Source organism: Terrapene carolina, unplaced genomic scaffold, assembly GCF_002925995.2.
Source record: "Terrapene carolina triunguis isolate 2854851 unplaced genomic scaffold, T_m_triunguis-2.0 Scaffold998, whole genome shotgun sequence".
Classification (NCBI taxonomy): domain Eukaryota; kingdom Metazoa; phylum Chordata; order Testudines; family Emydidae; genus Terrapene; species Terrapene triunguis.
In genome coordinates, this window is record NW_020665349.1 from 3,526,809 (window position 1) to 3,546,014 (window position 19,206).

The 19,206-nt window shown below is 43.4% G+C and overlaps 1 protein-coding gene across 2 annotated transcripts in view; it reads left to right on the forward strand.

Moving 5' to 3' along the window:
* Positions 1–19,206, forward strand: part of UBAP2 (ubiquitin associated protein 2) — a 103,047-nt gene that overhangs the window by 25,064 nt on the left and 58,777 nt on the right. For both annotated transcript variants that reach the window (XM_026661289.2, XM_026661291.2), the window contains exons 5-7: positions 739–892; positions 3,233–3,310; positions 18,343–18,397. In XM_026661289.2, the coding sequence (XP_026517074.1) occupies positions 739–892; positions 3,233–3,310; positions 18,343–18,397 (287 nt within the window). The remainder of the gene's footprint in view (positions 1–738; positions 893–3,232; positions 3,311–18,342; positions 18,398–19,206) is intronic.

Below are 19,206 nucleotides of genomic sequence, written 5' to 3' on the forward strand. Positions count from 1 at the left end.
CCTAAGGGTCTGACATGAATCCTGAATTTAACTGTGGATTTAAGAGGAGAGCAGAGGTCTGACGTTCAAGCCTTGATTCTTTCTCTTGCTTGGATGTTGCAGCAGTTTCTGAACACAGCAATGCTACACGTGATGTGCTGCAGTCCTTGGGCATAATGGGCTGACTTGTTTTGGCCCAGTTTACCCAAGCTGCTGTTCTGATACTCTGATCATCAGTGCTTAGATTCCAAGAAAGCCAAGTTCGTTTGTTTTATTTTCTAATCCATCTGCTCTCTCGTTGACCTCTTTCTCCTTGTTGCAAATATGCATTCTCCCCTGACCTGTTGAGAGATGGAATGATTTAGTCCTGTTTGTTTCCAGTCAGACTTCTGAAAACAGTTGAGAGGATGAATACCTACCTTTTAGAAGGTTTTCTACTATGCTGTCTACCTAGACTTCTTTAAAGTAACCCGACTCAGTTGTAGCCAGAAAGAGTTGAGTTATTAAATGCATGCTACCTATGTTCCATGGGAAAACCTGCTCTCAAAAAGCTGTATCCTCTTCCCCCTCACAGAGTGATGTCTTCCTTGCTCTCTGTCCTAGTTTAGCATGTGAAAAGCATCACATACATCTATGGCTTTATACACATAAGATCCATTTATCTATGAATTGGGGTTTGGGCTGGAAAGTTTTGCAAAGTTGGCTGTGGTTATCTCTGCTTTTTGATCTGTGGTGTCTAATACTTCTCTACCCAAATAGACTTCATGGGAGACTGTAGGGGGAAAGAAGAAAAGCCTTGGAAAAGAGAGTTCAGAAAACAAAGAGAACAGAGAAAAGCGAGGGGACAGAGAAGTGAGCCGTGGACGGGGAAGCTCCAACAGACGGGGAAGAGGAGGCAGCCGTGGCCGAGAATGTAAGCACAGACACCTTCATTTTTAAAGCTCTAGTCGCCTTAGTCTTTCTCTTTCTTGCAGCTCAAATTGGTTGAGTTATGAAAGAGAAGAGGATCTAGTGGAATAAAGTCCAGCAGAGCCTCAGTGTGGTGACTGAGTTACTGCATTTGTTTTTTTTTTGGCAACAGGTATGCAGGATGCTGTTACTTGTCTTGGTTTTGAGATAATTTATTTTTGATTTATCTTTTTAGAGGCAAATTGAATTTATTTTTAATATCTTCTGCCTTTTTATGATCACATGATTTTTTGAGAGTTGCTGTTCGGCACTTAAATTTGGAATAGAACTTTTGTAAGGACTGTATGTTGAGCATTGTAGAGCAGATAAAACCTGATACATTTTCCATATGTTTCTTTTAACAAGCAAATAGCCAAGTTTTGATTCCATGTCATATGAGTGGGAGAACCTGAGGGTAGTCTGAGTTTTATGAAATGTTTTTCCCCTTAAGGGAAAATGAAAAGGCCTTGGTATATTCTGGGGATTAATTATAAGGGCACACATGCACAAAAGATAAGCTTCTACGCAAATAGAAAGGGTTCGGTGTGAACCTAAACATTATTAGAATTACCACAGTCTATTCAAGGGCAGTGATTCTAATACATTGCACAAAAGAGTGCTAATATGCTGCAAACGCTATTTCCAAAGTTAGGTAGTACTGCATTAGATCACCTTTGAGTATGTTACCCATTATTTAAGCCATTTCTTAAAGTGCCCCAACCATATTATTAAAAAAAAATACATACAAAGTCCATATGAAAATATATACGTACATTTAAAAAAAAAACCTCCACCCGTACCCATACAAAACAGTACACTGCATGCACAATTCTCCCCTTGGAGAGATGATGAGAGTGAATGAACCACATGTGACAGATGTTAATCACATTGCTTAATGCACTACTGGAAGGCCCTCAGATGCTGCAGTGATCTGGGTGCTGTAAGAACTTACATAGAATAGAATAGTATCTAGAGGCTGTTTCATTTAATGATCTGGAAGATGATGTATAGAGGATATTAATGAAATTTGCAAGTTGCTTTTAGAGCAAATAAGGGAATATCAGGGCTTGTCCACACAGAGACTTAGTGCATGGTAAGCCAGAGTGTGAACGTATAGCGCTCTAGTGTGCCATGCACTAACTGACCATGTGGACCCTACTGCCATGCACTATGGAACTTCTAGTGCACGGTAGCAGGGTCCTGACCTGTTAGCGGGCAGCAGTGTGAAGCGTTGCACTTTAACACCCTGGCTGGCTGAACACTAACTGACCATGTGAACAAGCCCTAATCCACCAAAACAAAAAAGTAGCTGCCCAGAATTCGTTTGCCAGAGCCAAATGCAGCTTGGCCTTCAAGTTTTGGGCTCTGTGCTAAATCTGGAATTTAAGGCTTTCAAATGGGTTCTAAATCTTGCAAAATGTGCTCACTGCACCTTTATGTGCACATAGTTACGTCCCCACTGCAGTGCTGAATACAAGTCGTGCAGTGCACAGTCTCCATTTAACAAGAACAAGTGCTGTAGTAAGTGGTGAGAGTCATTATTTTCCTTCAGGGAGCCCCTCCTTTGGATTTCAGCTGACACTTCAAAACATACAGCCAGAGGTTTTCCACGGAACGTAATTATAGATCTCTTGTAAAACAACAAAAAACATTGTGTCCCATGCAGGTTAAATGTAAAGGACCAGATTCTGGTGGACTCTGGGTGTGAGGTGGGGGAAAGGGAAGGCATGAGACGGGAGGCTTCTTCCCCACCCCCTTCTAGGTCCTCCTGGTTCTTTCACAAGGGACAATCAGAATGTAGTTGGGTAGGGAAGGCTCAGTTTAAGGCTAGCCACAGTACCTGCCTCCTCAGAGTGGTGAGGTCATGACCCTGTCCTCCTTCAGACAGGTCAGCAGAGCAGGCCAGGGACAGAGTGTGATGCACCAAAGAGTGGCAGAGCTCCTGTTGCCCCATATTTCCCCCTATAGCCCCAGGTGGGGTTCCTGCTGAAAGGTGATCTCCCCTGCCCCCCACTCCACTCTACAATGCCGGGGCCCAAGATTTATGAACTTTCATTTAGGCACCCAAATCCATTTTTAAGATGCTTAAATAAGTGTATTGATTTGAGAGGTGCTGAGCACCCACAACTCCCATCACCTCTACCTCACTTGCTGTACCAGCTCAGCACCTCTGAAAATCCAGCAATTTATTTCCGTGCTTTTGTGAGCTACACAATCTTTTGCTACTCTCCATTGTTTTCAAACCTCTTACAAATGTAAAGATGAAAATTTCCTTCCCTGTCAATCTTCTGTCTTCTCTCCCCAGTTCGAGTAGAAGAGAATGGAGTGGACAACAGTCAAGGGGAGAGGCCTTCAGACCGTGGGAAGCGTGGCCGTGGGAGAGGTAAGGTGGTGTTGCTGATGCATGGACAATCACGGCTTTTCTCTTGTTCAAAGGATAACGGGCTTTTTTAGATCTCAAAAGGAAGAGCAGCTTAAAAAGCCCAGCCATATACAATAGTCTGTGCCCTTTGGTTCCATAAGAAAAAGCCATGTGTAATTTGATTTTCATTAAATTTTTGGCTTGAGTGACCTAAACAAGGTGCACAAGCCTGCATGGCAGGTTCAGATGTGGGCTGGCGTACTCAGATCTGTCACTTGACCCCCAAAGACATCCAGCATTTGGGCTGTGAGTCCTCAATAACCTGCTATTATGGGGAGTTCCAGCCACCCCATGAAAGTCAAATCTGAGCGGAGAGCTGTGGACCCCCAAAATACACTATGGCCTGTGGGGCAGCACTGGGTTATTTTGTTAAAGATAATGAAGGGGTGGAGGGGTTTGACTTGTACTTGTGCCAGTCCCTCAAAGTGGATTCTGGTGGTGTCAAGAATGCCATCTCTGCTTTGTACTCTTTGAGGGGACATCATGCTTCTCTGAGGCTTGCTAGCTAGGTGACATGGAAGGCTAAGGGAACCTGGGATACCTGTGAGAGAAGAAAGGGGATCAAGAGGTGCAGGAAGTAATCTAGATTGTGTTGTGCTGAAGATAAGGGAAAAGGGTGAAATCTGGATTTATCGGGGTTTTGGTAGGGGAAGCTTCTGTTGATTTAGTGGGTGAGGAGAGCATGGCTTTTGGGGGTGGAAGTGATTTCTTTAGCATGCAGGGAGGGTTCGTGGGGAGCCGTAGTATCTTGTGGGTTGGAAAGGAAGTGGTTGTTGCTAGGAGGAGCTGGGGTAAAAGTATGTCAGAGCTAATAAAAGCAATAAGTAGCATACTTCTAATTTCATATGCACAGAATATTTTTGCTGCACTCCCTATCCTTGGCATAATACCTGAGGATAATCACATGTTCAATGACACATGAGAGCAACAGTTAATCTGTATCTAACCCTGCTCCTTTAAGGACTGGCAGGAAACAAGGGCATGTAGTTTCCAGAGCAGAGTGGGAACATGACTAGGTTGTGCATGTGAATCAGCAAATACCAGGCTAAGTAGGTGTACAGAGTAGCTGCTCAGAGAGGGGGGGCGTTATAATTAACTGCTCCCATTTTCTGAGTTTTCGCACCAAAAAACAAACGGTGCAAAACTGGTGGAGCTCAGTTTTTGTTTTGAAAGTGAAATTTCTGTTTAAGCTTCTGAGGTATAAGGAAAAGAAATACTAAAAAAAGATTAAATGAGGAGTTTTTCAGTTGATGGTGTTCTCCTCCAAGCTGAAGTGTGTTCCAAAAATGAGTCTCCCACATTCACCCAACTCTTTACAGTTTTAATAAGTTTGCTGGTGTTACCCTAGGCACTCAGATACAGTAGTGAGGCTAAGCGCAGTAGGATAACTAGATAGTTTCTTAAATGTCTCACAACTAGGCATTTAATAATCACTAATAGAAAGCTGGCATACCTTACTGAGAAAAAGAATGCTTTGTGTGTGCCATCTTCAACCAGACACAATTCATTGCATTGTGTGGTACTTCTATATCTGCCTAACAAATAGACTGCACAGTCACATAAATGAGCTAATTTAATGAAAGGCCATCTGTAGCTCTTAACTATCCATGATAAACTCTCTCTTCTTATGGCTTCTGGATCATTGGCTGATGCATGCATTTTGGGGGAGAAAAATACCTAAGGTTAAAATTTACTAAAGTAATCCTTAAAAGCTGCAGGGATTGCTTAAAGCTGTACATTTCACTTCCTCACTATTAAGTCTTCTCTTTTCAGGATCACATGACCACCTCTCTTTGCATATTAGCAGAAATATATTTTTTCCTGCAGTCAGCTTAATGCAATAAAAACTGGTTTCTTGCTGCTTCACTAAATACAGAAAAGTCGAGAGCAGGGATAAAGTTTCCCTTTCAATCGAGAGCAAATTGGTCACTTGTGATCAGCATGGCACCCTCACTTTATGTAATCTAGTAATAACACCGTTCAAAGGCATCCCATGCAGCATTTCTGTCTGCATTTCTAATGCACATGTCACTCAGGAATCTAGGCACCAGATACAAAATTAGGGGTTGGTTAATGTTTGAACAATGGACTCCATCTCTCCCTTCCTATTTTAAGCTGCCTTCTCAGGCAGGAATAATCTTAGTGGCTGTTTTCTAGGAGGATCCGTGCTGGGCCATCGTGTTACTCCTTCATAGGAGACAAACCTGATTTAAAGAGATGATGTGTACTCATCCCTGAAAGTGGCAGGAATGGGGCTAATCCTGTGGCAATAGTGGTGCGTAGCCCTCCATAGAAACCTCTGCCCTGAGATTTTCACCCTCACGTCTGTAGGCTGCATGCTTATCCAGCAGAGATGCCGTTATCATCTGTATGACATTTTTTCCAACTGTGTGCACTGGTGGACATGGTGCTATGTTTACAATGTACAAACCGTTCGAGCCGGTGTAACAGCTGGGTTTTGGAGCAGTTTTGTACTATTGGCTGATGAGTGGACGGCAAAAGCACTTGTGTGTTAAGATATTGCCTACTGGAGTGGCTCTACTGCACAGACCTTAATCTCTGCGTAATAAGTAGAGGGTATAATCTTTCATTTAGAAAGGAGTCAAGGAATGAAAACTTTTTAGCTGGGTCTTCAGTATCTTCATCTCTCATTCTCAAGACCAAAGTTCTTGAATAAGCTTAATTTATCCCTAAGGAGTATTCTAATGCTGACAGATATTACTTTCTTGCAATTACTGCCTGATAGCGTTACAACATGCAATTACGATACATATTAAGATATCTTGTATGATACATACTGAGATATCGCAGGCAGGCTTGCTAACCTAGTGAGGAGGGCTTTAAACTAGGTTTGCCGGGGGAAGGTTTTCCTTCGGGGAGCCCAGAGGTAAGTGGGATACAGGGAGGAAACACAAGGAGGACGGTGCAACAGGAGAGGCCTCCTGATTCATACTGAGAAAGCAGGGCAATCGGCTAGTTATCTTAGGTGCCTGTACACAAACACAAGAAGCCTGGGAAACAAGCCTGGGAAACAAGAATTGGAAGTCCTGGCACAGTCAAGGAACTATGATGTGATTGGAATAACAGAGACTTGGTGGGGTAACTCACATGACTAGAGCATTGTCATGGATGGATATAAACTGTTCAGGAAGGACAGGTGGGGGAGAAAAGGTGGAGGAGTTGCATTGTATGTAAGGGAGCAGTATGATTGCTCAGAGCTCCAATATGAAACATGCAGAAAAGCCTGTTGAGAGTCTTTGGGTTAAGTTTAGAAGCGAGAGCAAAAAGGGTGATGTCGTGGTCTGCGTCTGCTATAGACCACAAGACTAGGAGGATGAGGAACACAAGGCTTTCTTCGGACAACTAACAAAAGTTTCCAGATCACAGGCCCTGTTTCTCATGGGGGACTTCAGTCACCCTGACATCTGCTGGGAGAGCAATACAGCAGTGCACAGACAATCCAGGAAGTTTTTGGAGAGTGTTGGGGACAACTTCCTGGTGCAAGTGGTGGAGGAACCAACTAGGGGCCATGCTCCTGTTGACCTGCTACTCACAAACAGGGAAGAATTAGTAGGGGAAGCAAAATTGGATGGCAACCTGGGCAGCAGTGACCATGAGTTCAGGATCCTGACAAAAGGAAGAAAGGAGAGCAGCAGGATATGGACCCTGGACTTCAGAAAAAACAGACTTTGACTCCCTCAGGGAACTGATGGGCAGGATTCCCGGGAGGCTAATATGAGGGGGGAAAGGAGTCCAAGAGAGCTGGCTGTATTTTAAAGAAGCCTTATTGAGAGCGCAGAAACAAACCATCCCGATGTGCAGAAAATATGGCAGGCAACCAGCTTGGCGTAATAGAGAAATCTTTGGTGAGCTTAAACACAAAAAGGAAGCTTACAAGAAGTGGAAACTTGGACAGATGACTAGGGAGGTGTATAAAAATATTGCTCGAGCATGCAGGGGTGTAATCAAGAAGGCCAAAGCACAATTGGAGTTGCAGCTAGCAAGGGATCAGAAGGGTAGCAAGAAGGGTATCAGGAAGGGTTTCTACAGGTATGTTAGCAACAAGAAGGTGGTCAGGGAAAGTGTGGGACTCTTAATGAATGGGAGAGGCAACCTAGTGACAGATGATGTGGAAAAAGCTGAAATACTCAATGCTTTTTTTGCTTCAGTCTTCACAGACGAGGTCAGCTCCCAGACTGCTGCACTGGGCAGCACAGTATGGGGAGGAGGTGAGCAGTCCTCAGTGGTGAAAGAACAGGTTAAGGACTATTTAGAAAAGCTGGACATGCACAAATCCATGGGCTGCATCTAATGCATCTGAGGGAGTTGGCTGATGTGGTTGCAGAGCCATTGAACATTATCTTTGAAAACTCGTGGCGATCAGGGGAGGTCCTGGACGATTGGAAAAAGGCAAAAATAGTGCCCATCTTTAAAAAGGGAAGAAGGAGAATCCGGGGAACTACAGACCAGTCAGCCTCACCTCAGTCCCTGGAAAAATCATGGAGCAGGACCTCAAGGAATCCATTTTGAAGCACTTGGAGGAGAGGAAGGTGATCAGGAACAATCAACATGGATTCACCAAGGGCAAGTCATGCCTGACTAACCTAATTGCCTTCTATGATGAGATAACGGTCTCTGTGGATATGGGGAAAGCAGTGAACGTGATATATCTTTACTTTAGCAAAGCTTTTGATACGGTCTCCCACAGTATTGCCAGCAAGTTAAAAAAGTATGGATTGGATGAATGGACTATAAGGTGGACAGAAAGCTGGCAAGATCGTTGGGCTCAACGGGTAGTGATCAATGGCTCCATGTCTAGTTGGCAGCCGGTATCAAGCGGAGTGCCCCAGGGGTCTGTCCTGGGGACAGTTTTGTTCAACATCTTCATTAATGATCTGGATGATGGGATGGCTTGCACCCTCAGCAAGTTCGGAGATGACACTAAGCTGGGGGGAGAGGTAGATACACTGGAGGGTAGGGATAGGGTCCAGAGTGACCTAGACAAATTGGAGGATTGAGCTAAAAGAAATCTGATGAGGTTCAACAAGGGCAAGTGCAGAGTCTTGCACTTAGGACGGAAGAATCCTATACACTGCTACAGGATGGGATCCGACTGGCTAAGCAACAGTTATGCAGAAAAGGACCTGGGGATTACTGTGGACGAGAAGTTGGATATGAGTCAGCAGTGTGCCCTTGTTGCCAAGAAGGCTAACGGCATTTTGGGCTGCATTAGTAGAAGCATTGCCAGCAGATTGAGGGAAGTGCTTATTCCCCTCTATTCAGCACTGGTGAGGCCACATCTGGAGTATTGCGGCCAGTTTTGTGCCGCCCACTACGGAAGGGATGTGGACAAATTGGAGAGAGTCCAGCGGAGGGCAACAAAAATGATTAGGGGGCTGGGGCACATGACTTATGAGGAGAGGCTGAGGAAACTAGGCTTGTTTAGTCTGCACAAGAGAAGAATGAGGGGCAATTTGATAGCAGCCTTCAAATACCTGAAGGGGGGTTCCAAGGAGAATGGAGCTCAGCTGTTCTCAGTGGTGGTAGATGACTGAATAAGGAACAATGGTCTCAAGTTGCAGTGGGGGAGGTCTAGGTTGGATATTAGGGAAACACTATTTCACTAGAAGGGTGGTGAAGCACTGGAATGAGTTACCTAGGGAGATGGTGGAATCTCCATCATTAGCGGTTTTTAAGGCCCAGCTTGACAAAGCTCTGGCTGGGATGATTTAGTTGGGATTAGCCCTGCTTTGAGCAGGGGGTTGGACTACATGACCTCCTGAGGTCTCTTCCAACCCTAATCTTCTATGATTCTGTGATCTGGAAAGATGCGGGAACAAATTATTGAACAATCTATTTGTAAGCATCTACTGAGTAAGAGGGTGATAAGTAAGAGCTAATATGGATTTGTCAAGAACAAATCATGACAAACCAACCTAATTTCCTTCTTTGACAGGGTTACTGGCCTGGTGGATGGGGGGAACTAGTAGATGTGATATATCTTCATTTTAGTAAGGCTTTTGACAGTCCCACAGTCCCAGACATTTCTCATAAGCAAACTAGAGAAATGTGGTCTAGATGAATTTATGGGTGCAGAACTGGTTGAAAAATTTTACTCAGAGTAATTCTCAATGGTTCTCTGTCAAACTGGGAGGATGCAGGGATCTTCCTAGGTCTGGTACTTTTTAATATTTTCATTAATGATTTAGATAATGGAGTAGAGTGTGCTTATAAAATTTGTGTATGAGACCAAGCTTGGAGTGGTTGCAAGCATTTTGGAGGACATGGATTACAATTAAGAATGATCTTGACAAATTGAAGAATTGGTCTAAAATCACTAAGATGAAATTCAATAAAGACCAGTGTCAAGTATTATACTTAAGGAAAAAGAAATGCACAAACTATAAAATGTGGAATAACTGACTAGGCAGTAGTACTGCAGAAAAGGATCTGGGGGTTATAGTGGATCACAAATTAAATATGAGTAACAATCTGATGCAGTGCAAAAAAGGCTGATATTCTGGAGTGTATTAACTGGAGTGTTGTATGTAAGACATGGGAGGTAATTGCTCTGCTCTACTCTGCACTGGTGAGGCCTCATCTGGAGCACTGTGTCTAGTTCTGGGTGCCATGCTTCAGGAAAAAGGTGGGCAAATTGGAGAGAGCTCAGAGGAGAGCAACAAAAATGATAAAAGGTTTAGACAACCTGGCCGATGATCAAAGGTTTAAAAAAGTGGGCATATTTCATCTTGAGAAAAGAAGTCTGAGTGGGGACCTGATAAGTTTTCAAATATGTTCAGGGCTGTTATGAAGAGGACAGTAATCAATTGGTCTCCATGTCCACTGAAGATAGGACAAGAAGGAATGGGCTTAATCTGCATCAAGGGAGATTTAGGTTAGATATTAGGAAAATCTTTCTAACTATAAGGGTCGTTATGTGCTGCAATAGGTTAACAAGGGAGGCTGTGAATCCCCATTACTGGAGGTTTTTTAGAGCAGGTTGGACAAGCATGTGTCAGGGATGTTCTAGGTATACTTGGTCCTGTCTCAGCATGGGGGGCTGGACTAGACAACCTCTCAAGATCCCTTTCAGACCTACATTTCTGTGATTCTGAGAGTATCTGAGTAGAGTTCTATAACAAAGATGATATGGAGAACTGCTTAGCAGGATACAATCAGGTTAAAAATCCTAAAGTTATAAAAAACCAAAATTCCTTATTTGTGTGAAGTGATTAAAAGTGTAATAAGTTTACCAATTTAACTTTCATTGTGGCGTTTTACACTTTGAAAAATGAGACTAGACTTGTCAGTTTCACTTTTGTTCCTAGTCAGTTTTTAGTAAATCCTTTTTTCTTCATGCTGATGTAGAGCATGTTTGCATTGCAAACGCTGTAGGGGAATGTTTATTAGAAAAAAACCTGCTACCATGGGAATTAAAATAATGAAAAAGGGTTGCCTGGTGGCGATAACTTCTGCCCGAAAAGTCTGAGATTAGGGCATTTACCTCGGTGCCACCCTATATGGTGTTTTTCTAGGACAAGTTTCAGCTGCGGCCACATCCGGTTTTCTGCCCAAGGTGGTATCGCAGTTTCACATGAGCCAGGACATATTTTTGTCAGTCTTCTTCCCAAATCCTCATAAGTCTGAGGAGGAACGTAGGTTGCACTCCCTGGATGTCAGGAGAGCGCTAGCCTTCTACATCGAAAGGACCGAACCATTTTACAGTTCGACACAGTTGTTCATCACAGTGACGGATAGGATGAAAGGTCATCCAGTGTCCACCCAGAGAATTTCATATTGGATCAACGCCTGCATCTGATTTTGCTATGATCAGGTAAAAGTGCCTTCCCTGGCAATTGTAACTGCACACTCAACTAGAGGGCAAGCCTTGACGGTGGCCTTCCTGACCCATGTGCCAATTCCAATCATTCATTCACACATTCATGTCTCACTATGCGCTTACCCAGCAAGCCTGAGATGACGCCGGCTTCAGTAGAGCAGTATTACAAGCTGAACGTCTGTGAACTCCGAGCCCCTCTCCAGGGATACTGCTTGAGAGTCAGCTACAATGGAATCGACATGAGCAAGCACTCGAAGAAGAAAAAACGGTTACCCACCTTTTCGTAACTGTTCTTCGAGATGTGTAGCTCATGTCCATTCCATTACCCGCCCTCCTGCCCCTCTGTTGGAGTTGCCGGCAAGAAGGAACTGAGAGGGTGTAGGGCCGACAGCACCTGATATACCGATGCATGAGCGCGGCACTCCAGAGGGCGCCACGGCTGACCCTACGGATACCGCTAAGGCAAAAGTCTCCGACATTTGTGCATGTGGGCATGCATGCACCTAGAATGGAATCAACATGAGCAACAGTTACGAAAAGATAGGTAACCATTTTTTTCAACCATTAAACCACACTAGGGCTTGATCCTGTGAGCATGTGTGTGTCCGGAACTCTCAATGGACTTCATTGGGAATGGAGAATGCGCAGCACCTTAGAGGATCCAGGTATCCTATTTCCTGTGACTGAGTTGCTATGGAAAATCTCTCTAAATGCAACAAAGCAAACTACAGCTGGTGTGCGAAGTTGATTAAGAGCGTGAGATATGTTAGTGAACAGAAAAAGGCCACCTGGCTCAATTAGTAAAATGTGGGAACAAACTAGAGTAAAATGTCAAAATGAGCAATATGATTAAAAAAACCCCAACAAACTTTCCACTGCTGGCTTCCTGTGAGTGGAGAGGAATAGCCAGGATTTGGCTTGACACTTGAACCCGTTGTTTGGAGATCTAAGTGTAAAGGAAGCTGAGAAATGTCAGGATTAGGAGTGGCAATTAGAGGTGTAATTTTATTCTTTGCCTGGTGCCCCCATTGTTTCCTTTTGTGCTCAGTAGACTGACTAATTGAAGCAAGGTCCATTCATGCAGCCTGTTTGAGAGTTTAAAATGCGCTGCTGCAAAGTTGCTCGTTCTCCTTTCTTGCGCAGATTGAAATTTACAGTCACAGAATTGCCTGTTTGTGTTGCCAAAAAACCTGTGACTTTCTTTTTGTTTTGAAAACTGACCATTATGGTGCATTTTTTGTTGTGGAAACTATATGGACAAGGCAATTCCATAATAGAACAGTTAGAGCCTGCCTTCCCTCCCTTGGATGGATACTGCATCACAGCACTTAAGGTTCCATCTACACTGCAATCTGTTGGTCACTGTTAAGGGACAGTGTTTAAAAAATTTCCTAATACGGGGTGGGGAAAACCTGTAATGCCATAGTGACTCATCAGTGATTTCTGTGCGAGTTGCAGGTGCTAAGCACCTCTAGGGATCCAAACGCTTAAATAACTTTGAGGCTGAGTTTTAAATTCAGAGTTGGGAGGAGAGAACTTTTTGGTTTAAAAAACTCAAAATATGGATTCGGTTGCTTCCTGAAAGCGTGGTCACTTTCAGTCTGTATGCCACCAGAATACTTCTGATTCCAATTCCAACGAAATCTACTGTGTTGGAAGCAAAGATGGCAAAAGATTGTAGGCTTTGAGATTGTGCACAGCAGGTTTTCCAGAGTCGGGTTGTGTTGCCATGCATGGTAGGAGCATGTCTCCTCTCTTTAGGATGCAGCCAGCCTCTTTTGATCACCCACGCTCCACTGCAGCAACCTCCTTGCATCACTTCATGCTGGAACCTCCCAAAGGACACAGGAGGAATTAACATCATGGAACGTTGGGGCTTGTCTACATGGGAACACTCAAGAAAATAATCTGAATTAAAATTTCAAGTGGATTAATTAAACTTCATTAAACCCTTGTGTGGATGCTCTTATTCAGAATTAGTGACCTTAATTTGGTTTAATTCATTTCTCTTAGGCTACGTCTTCACTACAGGTGGGGGTTGATTTAAGATACGCAAATTCAGCTACGCGAATAGCGTAGCTGAATTCGACGTATCGCAGCCGACTTACCTCGCTGTAAGGACGGTGGCAAAATCGACCTCCGCGGCTTCCCGTCGATGGCTCTTACTCCCACCTTCACTGGTGGAGTAAGAGCGTCAATTCGGGGATCGATTGTTGCGTCCCAACGGGACGCGATAAATCGATCCCCGAGAGGTCGATTTCTATCCGCCGATTCAGGCGGGTAGTGTAGACCTAGCCTAAGTGAATTAAACTGAATTAAGGCCACTTTAATTCTGAATGAGACCATCCACACAGACGCTTAATGCGGTTTAATTAATCCACTTTAAACTTACAGCTTTAGGCTTGGTCTACACTTCAAAGTTATGTAGGCATAGCTGTGTTAGATGGTGTCAAAAATACCCACACCCAGATCAACATAAAACCCCCAGTTTAGATGCAGCTATGCCAACAGAAAAGGGCTTTTGTTGATATAGGTAATGTCTTTCAGGAAGGTTGTGTTCCTACACTGACAGAAATACTCCTTTTGTCAAGGTAGGCTGCATCTAAGCTTGGGGGCTATGCTGGCATAACTGTGCTAAAATAGCTATGTGAGCGTAGGCTCAATAGTGTAGTCATACCCTTAGTTAATTTGGATCAATTTTCCTGAGTGTTCCCATGTAGACAAAGCCTTTAAAAAAGATCCAGAATAGAACTTCCTGGTTAGTTACCTAGAAGACCACCTCTCTTGAGGTCAGAATATGGAGTGAAATTGCTGCATGTCTAGCCCTAACCAGTAACTTCATTTTTCAGTCCTTAATGAAACAGCAGGACAGACACCAGGACAGGATCTCTAGCACTCTCTTCATGCACTAAATTGTCATCTTAAATATAATTAGGAAGGCCAAAAAATAATTTGAAGAACAGCTAGCCCAAAGACTCAGAAAGTAACAGCGAAAAATGTAAGTACATCAGAAGCAGGAAGCCTGCTAAACAACCCATGGGGCCACTGGACGTTTGAGATGCTAAAGAAACTCTCAAGGAAGATAAGGCCATTGCGGAGAAACTAAATGAGTTCTTTGCATTGGTCTTCATGGCTGAGAATGTGAGGGAGATTCGCAAACCTGAGCCATTCTTTTTAGGTCACACCTCCGAGGAACTGTCCCAGATTGAGGTGTTGTTAGAGGAAGTTTTGTTACAGATTGATAAATTAAATAAGAAGTCACCAGGACCAGATGGTATTCACACAAGAGTACTGAAGGAACTCAAATGTGAAATGGCAGAACTACTAACTATGGTTTGTAAACTCTCACTTAAACCAGCTTCTGTACCAAATGACTGGAGGATAGCTAATGTGATGCCAATTTTTAAAAAGGAGCTCCAGAGGTGATCCTGGCAATTACAGGCCGGTAAGCCTGTCTTCAGTATCAGGCAAATTGGTTGAAACTATAGTAAAGAACAGAATTATCAGACACACAGATGAACATGATTTGTTGGGGAAGAGTCAATCAACATGGTTTTTGTAAAGGGAAATCATGCCTCACCAGTCTGCTAGAATTATCTGAGAGTGTCAGCAAGCATGTGGACAAGGTTGATCCAGTGGATATAGTGTACTTAGATTTTCAGAAAGCCTTTGACAAGGTCACTCACCAAAGGTTCTTAAGCAAAGAAGGCTGTCATGGGAAAAGAGGGAAGGTCCTCTCATGGATCCTTAATTGGTTAAAAGACAGGAAACAAAGAATAGGAATTAATGGTCAGTTTTCAGAATGGAGAGGGATAAATAGTGGTATCCCCCAAGGTCTGTACTGGGACCAGTTCTGTTGAACATATTCATAAATGATCTGGAAAAAAGGGTAAACAGTGAGGTGGCAAAACTTGCGGATGATACAAAACTACTCAAGATAGTTAAGTCCAAAGCAGACTGCAAAGAGTTACACAAGGATCTCACAAAATGGGGTGACTGGGCAACAAAATGGCAGATGAAATTCAAAGTTTATAAATGCAAAGTAATGCACATTGGACAACATAATCCCAACTACATATATAAAATGATGGGGTCTAAATTAGCTGTTACCACTCAAGAAAGAGATCATGGAGTCATTATGGACAGTTCTCTGAAAACATCCACTCAAGGTGCAGCACCAGTCAAAAAAACTAACAATGTTGGGAATCTTTAGGAAAGTGATAGATAATAAAATGGAAAATATATTGCCTCTATATAAATCCATGGTATGCCCACATCTTGAATACTGCGTGCAGATGTGGTTGCCCCATCTCAAAAAAGATATGTTGGAATTGGAAAAGGTACAGAAAAGGGCAACAAAAATGATTAGGGGTATGGAACAGGAGAGATTAATAAAATTGAGACTTTTCAGCTTGGAAAAGAGACGACTAAGGGGGGATATGATAGAGGTCTATAAAATCATGACTGGTGTAGAGAAAGTAAATAAGGAAATGTTATTTACTCCTTCGCATAACAAGAGCTAGGGGTCACCAAATGAAATTAATAGGCAGCAGGTTTAAAACAAAAAAAAACATTTCTTCACCCAATGCACAGTCAACTTGTGGAACTCTTTGCCGGAGGATGTTGTGAAGGCCAAGACTATAACAGGGTTCAAAAAAGAACTAGATAAGTTCATGGAGGATAGGTCCATCAGTGGCTATTAGCCAGGATGGGCAGGGATGGGAATGGGCAACAGGGGATGGATCACTTGATGATTACCTGTTCTGTCATTCTCTCTGGGGCAGCTGGCATTGGCCACTGTCAGAAGACAGGATACTGAGCTAGATAGACCTTTGGTCTGACCCAGTATGGCCATTCTGATGTTCTAATCTTTCACCTACATGTCAAGTTCTCCTTTTATAATGCTTTCACCTGGTCAAATGGAAGAGGTGCTCTGCTGCTCAACCCATTTATATGCTTCTTATACCTCTGCTTTAGGCTATTGAAACAAATGCCTCCTGCTTCAATCAACAATATCTTTCTATTCTAAACTCCCTGACTAGTTCTGTAGGTTACTATCCAAGTGTCTTGCCTCTGTCAATGTTCAGAATGATCTTGCTGAAGAATCCTTGAAACATTCCTACCTACCTGCCTATGTTGGGTATTTCAGCCCTTTCCAAAAGCAGCCCCTGTGCAGGACATTTCCCTAATGATCTAAAACTAGTCCTATCCATCTAAATATTTATACTGTGATCATTGGGGTTCTCTGGACTCTGTTTCTGAAGGAACCTTGACAAGGTCCTCTTTTTCCAGCCCTGCTGTGCACATTAGGTACCCTGAGTTGAATAGTTCCTCTTCTTTTGGAGAGAAATTAGGGAGAGATTGAGGCCAGATCTGCCAATAACAGATAAACGTGGTCCAAATTCTAGTGCCCTTCCTGGAGCATACTAAGGTCAGGCAAGCAATGCCTTGCTTTCTTGTATGTGTTTAAGAGCTTACATTCATACATGCATCCAATTGCTTCATGACTGTAACTAGTACTTGGGAGCCCTAAAAGATTACAATAGCAGGGTAATGTTACAAATTCATACTTGTCCTGATAGTTGGGGCAACCTAAAGATCCCTGTTTTGGTAACCTGTAATGCATCCATAATAAAATATTCTGCTTTGCTGTGTAGCTGGAGTTCTAGGCTCCCAGGTGTTGTGTTATGCAAATAGGTAGTTGTGAACTCTGAATGTATTTTCTTCTCAAAAAGTATGCCATCACATGTTAACAGCAAAAAATGAATGGAAAACCAGATGTAGAAATGTATTGCACATATGAAACACTGTTTAAAATGCTAAAATAGCAGACTGCTTTTGGGATTATTAAGTAATGTAAATGATTCTAGTATGTTGTCAGCACTATGCAAGACATGAAAGTAAAGACAGTCCCTGTACCAAAGAGCTTATAGTCTGAGGCCGATGTCAAGAGTGCAACCCAAAGGAGGAAACACCCCCCCCCCCCCGCCTCTCCCCCCGCCCCCACCCCACCCCCCCCCCCCCCCCCCCCCCCCCCCCCCCCGCCCACCCCCCCCCACCCCCATTGTGTAAGAAGGGAGTCATTGGATATAGTTAAGGCTCCGATTTTGTCACGGAGGTCGTAGAAGTCGTCCCCCCCCGCCCCCTGCCTGCAATGGCTGGGAGTTGTGGGGTACCCTGGTCGCATCTGGCAGTGCGGCCCCCACAGCTCCCAGTCACTGGCCAGGGGTAACTTGCAGCTCCCGGCTGCCGTGAGCGGCGGGGGGGACCCGGAGCTGCTAGCGAGGCCCTTTCTGTAGCCACCGAGGGGATTGTGGGGACCCAACAGCTCCCCATAGATATTTTTAGTAAAAGTCAGACAGGTCATGGGCTTCCGTGAGTTTTTCTTTATTGCCTGTGACCTGTCCATTTATTTTACAAGAAATATCTGACAAAATCTTAGCCTTAAGTATAATTTGAATAAGGCGAGAGTTTCGGCTTGGCAAACTTGAGACTGCATAAAGGACAGCTGCAGGGAAAGGCCCAGATCCAGGAGTAGGAGAGGGAAACAAAATGGGTTGTTGAGGCTAACATTGGTACAGCAGAGGAATGAGAGAAAATGTGATTAGGCCAGAGGTGTAGGCTGGGGCTTGTGCAGGCCTTGGAGTCAAGCACAAGAAATTGAAAGGTAAGGACTGTACACTGAACTTAGATAATAATAGCTATACATCTCCATACTAGACATAAAAAAATATGGTTTGAGTAGTTTCTAGTATATATTTGCCCACCCAAGTTTAATTTGTGTGCTGTACAGAGCTAGGTTGATATACACATTCAACAATAGAGGCACTGTGCTGATGTGTATGATGTACCTAAGATTTTATGTTGGCCCTTACTTTGGTCTGTTTGATCTTCTCCTCTTCTAGTTTTAAGAGGAGGGGAAAGAATGGTTGCTTTACTATACTACTAAATATTATGATGAACTAATATTTTGTTCTTTGTATGGATTAGAGAAGGGTTTTTTACTTTGAGGGGAATTGAGGAGAGAGAAGTTGTATTTAGTAAATTCATCCATTCTAGCTTTCTTCCTCAAACCCAGTATTCTCCTGTGTGACAGATTAGCAATCAGCCCATCTGTATGGGTGCTATTAAAGGGTGTTCTCTATCCTTGTAGGGTTTGGACGCGGTAGAGGGCGAGGAGCTGGGAGATTTTCAGCCCAAGGCATGGGGTAAGTGATGCAAATAGTTCTCAGGGAAAATCGAACACAGCAGGAGTGTTAATCGCTGTCCAGTTTAATACTACTTGACAAATATATTGTATATTGCTGTGGATAGAAAGCATACAGATCTGTGAAACAGTGTCTGTGAAATACTAGTTTGATTCATTGTATGCAGAGAGACTATTGCCATCTCTAGGCAAACTAACGTTAACCTGAGTACACAGGAGTCAACATGTCAGAGACACTCAAAAAAAAAACAACCAACTCCCTAAACAAAATCCCTCCCCAGTCCTCAGAAAACTGAGCTTGTCCCCATGTAACCCAGCCCTTCAAGGAAAGTCCAAGTCAATCCAGAGGCGTTGCAGGTTGAAAGTTCTGCATGGCTGGTTTGTAGCCCAGTTTGAATGGAAACTTGTTTGGCTGTAGTTTGAAGCACGTAGATTCTTAAAAAAAACCCAAAAGACAAGTGAATCTAATCCAGGGGTCAGCAACCTTTCAGAAGTGGTGTGCCGAGTCTTCATTTAGTCACTCCAATTTAAGGTTTCGCGTGCCAGTAATACATTTTAACTTTTTTAGAAGGTCTCTTTCTAGAAGTCTATAATATATAACTAAACTCTTATTGTATGTAAAGTAAATAAGGTTTTTAAAATGTTTAAGAAGCTTCATTTAAAATTAAATTAAAATGCAGAGCCCCCCGGACCGGTGACCAGGACCCGGGCAGTGTGAGTGCCACTGAAAATAAGCTCGCGTGCCGCCTTCGGCACCCGTGCCATAGGTTGCCTACCCCTGATCTAATCTTTTCTACCAGAAGGTGCGGG